General features: G+C 40.9%; 1 protein-coding gene across 1 annotated transcript; it reads right to left on the bottom strand.

Annotated features, from left to right (window-relative positions):
- Positions 1–675: 675 nt before the first annotated feature.
- Positions 676–3,483, bottom strand: LOC145800382 (uncharacterized). Its single transcript, XM_082890046.1, has 4 exons — positions 2,766–3,483; positions 2,162–2,399; positions 1,474–1,601; positions 676–704 (listed from the first exon to the last, which is right to left on the bottom strand). The coding sequence occupies exons 1-4, from the start codon at positions 3,481–3,483 to the stop codon at positions 676–678; spliced, it is 1,113 nt and encodes a 370-aa protein (XP_082746172.1).
- Positions 3,484–3,789: the final 306 nt, after the last annotated feature.

Here is a 3,789-nt window from a genome sequence, read left to right on the forward strand (position 1 = left end):
AAGGCTTCGTAAAGAGCCATTCTAATGCTTGAATGGTAACTGTTGTTGTACACAAATTCAACTAATGGCAAGTAGGTCTCCCAGCTTCCTTGGAAGTCCAATACACACATTCTAAGCATATCCTCCAAAGTTTGGTTAGTCCGTTCAGTTTGTCCATCTGTCTGTGGGTGATAGGCACTACTCAACCTCAGTTCAGTCCCCAAAGCCTGTTGCAAACTCTGTCAAAATCTTGACACAAACTTTGAGTCCTTGTCAGACACAATAGATACAGGCACTCCATGCAATCTCACAATTTCAGTCATGTAAATATTGGCCAATTTATCCGCATTATAAATAGTTTTGAAAGGCAAAAAATTGGCAGGCTTAGTTAAACGGTCAACTATAACCCAGATAGAGTCCATACCTCGAGAAGAACAAGGCAATCTCACAATGAAGTCCATAGTGATATGCTCTCATTTCCATTCCGGTATTGGGAGTGGTTGTAGCAACCCAGCGGGTCGTTGATGTTCAGCTTTAACCTGTTGGCAATGTCGACATCTAGCCACAAAATCTGCAATACTCTTTTTCATTCCAAGCCACCAAAAATTCTGTTTCAAATTATGATACATTTTCATTTTCCCCGGGTGCATGGCAAACTTACTGCTGTGAGCTTCGGTCATAACATGTTTTCTCAAATCACAACAATCGGGTACACAAAGACGGTCCTGAAATTTCAGCACATCATTCTCAAACACCAATCCTAGCCTTGGCTTGGAATTAAGTTCTTCCACAACCTTTTTCAAGTATTCATCTTCAAGTTGTTTTTCTCTGATTTCTTCAATGATTGCAGGCTGCGCGGAAATAGCGGATAGTATTCTGCCCTGTTCGCGTATCACAATCTCAATCTCATTCTTTTCCAAGTCATGTGACAGTTCTCTCTGGCTGGTAAGCAGACATGATAAATTTCCCATTGATTTTCGGCTCAAAGCATCTGCTACGGTATTAGCTTTCCCTGGGTGGTACAAGATCTGCAAATCATTATCTTTTATTAACTCTAACCATCGCATCTGTCTCATGTTCAATTCCTTTTGGGTGAAGAAGTATTTCAAGCTTTTATGATCGATGTACACTCACAAGTTACCCCGTATAAGTAGTGATGCCAAATTTTCAAGGCAAATACCATAGCTGCTAATTCTATATCATCTGTTGGGTAATTCTTTTCATGAGGTCGGAGTTGTCGAGAAGCATAGGCAATCACTTTTCCGTTTTGCATTAATACACACCCCAAACCTCTGTAGGAAGCATCACTGTAAACTTGAAACCCATCAGTACCATTGGGCAAAGTTAAAATTGGTGCAGTCACTAACCTGGTTTTCAGTTCTTGAAAGGCTGCCTCTCTTTGTTCGTTCCAGTCAAATGGCACATTTTTTTGAGTTAACTGGGTCAATGGCATGGCAAGCTTGGAAAAGTCTTTTACAAATCTCCTGTAGTAACCTGCAAGTCCCAGAAAACTTCTAATCTCCGTCACATTTGTTGGTTTAGGCCAATCCACAATAGCTTCAATCTTCTGAGGGTCAACAGAAACACCGTCCATGTTGATTACATGACCCAAAAATGCCACACTGTCAAGCCAGAATTCACATTTAGACAATTTAGCGTACAATTTCTTCTCTCTTAAAGTCTGTAGGGCAATGCTCAAGTGATTCTCATGTTCTTCCTTGCTTTTGGAGTAAATCAGGATATTATCAACAAACACAACAATAAATTCATCCAGAAATGATTTAAACACTCTGTTCATAAGGTCCATAAAGGCGGCAGGTGCATTGGTCACCCCAAACGGCATTACTAAAAATTCATAATGTCCATATCTAATTCTGAATGTAGTTTTTTCTATGTCTTCAGCCTTAACTTTTAATTGGTGATACCCAGATCTGAGGTTAATTTTGGAAAATGCATGGGCTTCCTGAAGTTGGTCAAACAAGTTATCTATTCGGGGCAGAGGGTATTTGTTCTTGATAGTTACTTTGTTCAATTCCCGATAGTCTATGCATAGCCTCAAAGTCCCATCTTTCTTTTGACGAACAGGACTGGAGCACCCTAAGGTGAAGTGCACGGATGGATAAATTTCTTATTCAACAATTCCTGAAGTTGAGTTTTTAATTTCTTCAATTCTGAGGCAAACATTCTGTAGGGAGTCTTGGAAATAGGTTGTGTCCCCGGAAACACCTCAATAGTGAATTCAATTTTCCTATCAACTAAGTCCCCAGGTAAGTCATTCGGAAACACATCAGGAAATTCATAAGCAACAGGGATACTAGTTACGTCAGACGATGCAGTCAGTATACAACACAAGTAACCCCTACATCCCTTTCTAAGTAGTTTTACAGCTTTCATAGCCGAAATTAGATATGGGGAAGGAACTACCCCATTCCCAATAAAAGTAAATTCAGGCATACCCGGTGGTCTAAACACAACAGATTTACTTGCATAGTCAATGGTAGCACAGTATTTAGTCAACCATTCCATTCCCAAAATGCAATCAAAATGATCAATTTTCAGGGGCAATAAGTCAACATAGAACATCATATCACCAATCATAATGTCACATGCTGGATAAACATGAGCACACATCATAGAATCCCCAGACGGCATAGATACAGATAACACATATGTCATAAGTTCTAATGGTCTAGTCAATTTTTTAGAGAAAGCATGCGATACAAAGAAATGTGTAGAACCAGAATCTATCAGTACACATGCATTTTGAGAACATACAGAAAGTGTACCTGACACCACAGTATAGGTGTTTGGTACGTCACCTGGCACTAAGGCGAACACTCGACCTTGTCTCAGAGGTTCTTTCCAAGTATTTGCTTTTGCATTTGTTTTGGCCACAGAGGCAGATCCAGCTGAACTTGCCGCAGGACAGCTAGTATTCTCAAACCTGAATGGGCAATCTTTCACTACATGACCTGACTGGCCACATCGGAAACAAGCACCGGATACTTGGTAGCACACACCCCTATGCCTTCTACCACAATCAAAACAGACCGAGATAGACCCACTACTCTGACTCGAGCTGCTTGTAGACCCCGTGTTCTGTTTCTTATTGACATAAGACCAGCCTCTTCTAAAACCAAACCCAGACCTTTTTCCTCTCCAATCAGTTGTTGTAGCTACTGGGGCTTTACTTTGTTTCATAGCGGCTATGGTGGCTTCCGCCATTAAGGATCTGTCTAAAACTTCTACATAAGTAGGCAATTTCAGTACGCCTACTCGATCAAACACCTCCAAATCCAGTCCACCTTCAAATTTTCGTGTTTTCTTGTAATCAGTGTCCATTATATGTGGAGCAAACCGTGCCAGTTCGGTGAACTTGGCTTCATACTCAGCCACAGACATCCTTCCCTGTTTAAGTTCTTGAAACTCAGACACTTTCCGATCCCTGAAACATTGGGAAAAGTATTTATCATAGAAGATGGCATTAAACTGTGTCCACGTCATATTCTCATTGCCACCTCAAATCACTAACCACCACCTTCGGCTTCAGCCTTCAGAGTATAGGTGGCTAGGAGGACTTTCTGGATTTCAAAACAAGGGAACACCTCATATAGCTTTTCCATTTCGAGTAACCACGTTTCCGCTTTCAACGGTTCAATTCCATCATAGAATGTCGGCGGTTTCATTTTCATGAATTTCTATGTCAAGTTGATGATGTCATTATTATCTACTTCGGCTTGTGCCGGTGGAGGTGGAGGGGGCAAAGGTTGTTGTCTTTGCTGTTGTGTCAAGATTTCAGTCAATGCTGCA

Source organism: Camellia sinensis, chromosome 10 (genome assembly GCF_055761805.1).
Source record: "Camellia sinensis isolate YWXY chromosome 10, ASM5576180v1, whole genome shotgun sequence".
NCBI lineage: Eukaryota > Viridiplantae > Streptophyta > Magnoliopsida > Ericales > Theaceae > Camellia > Camellia sinensis.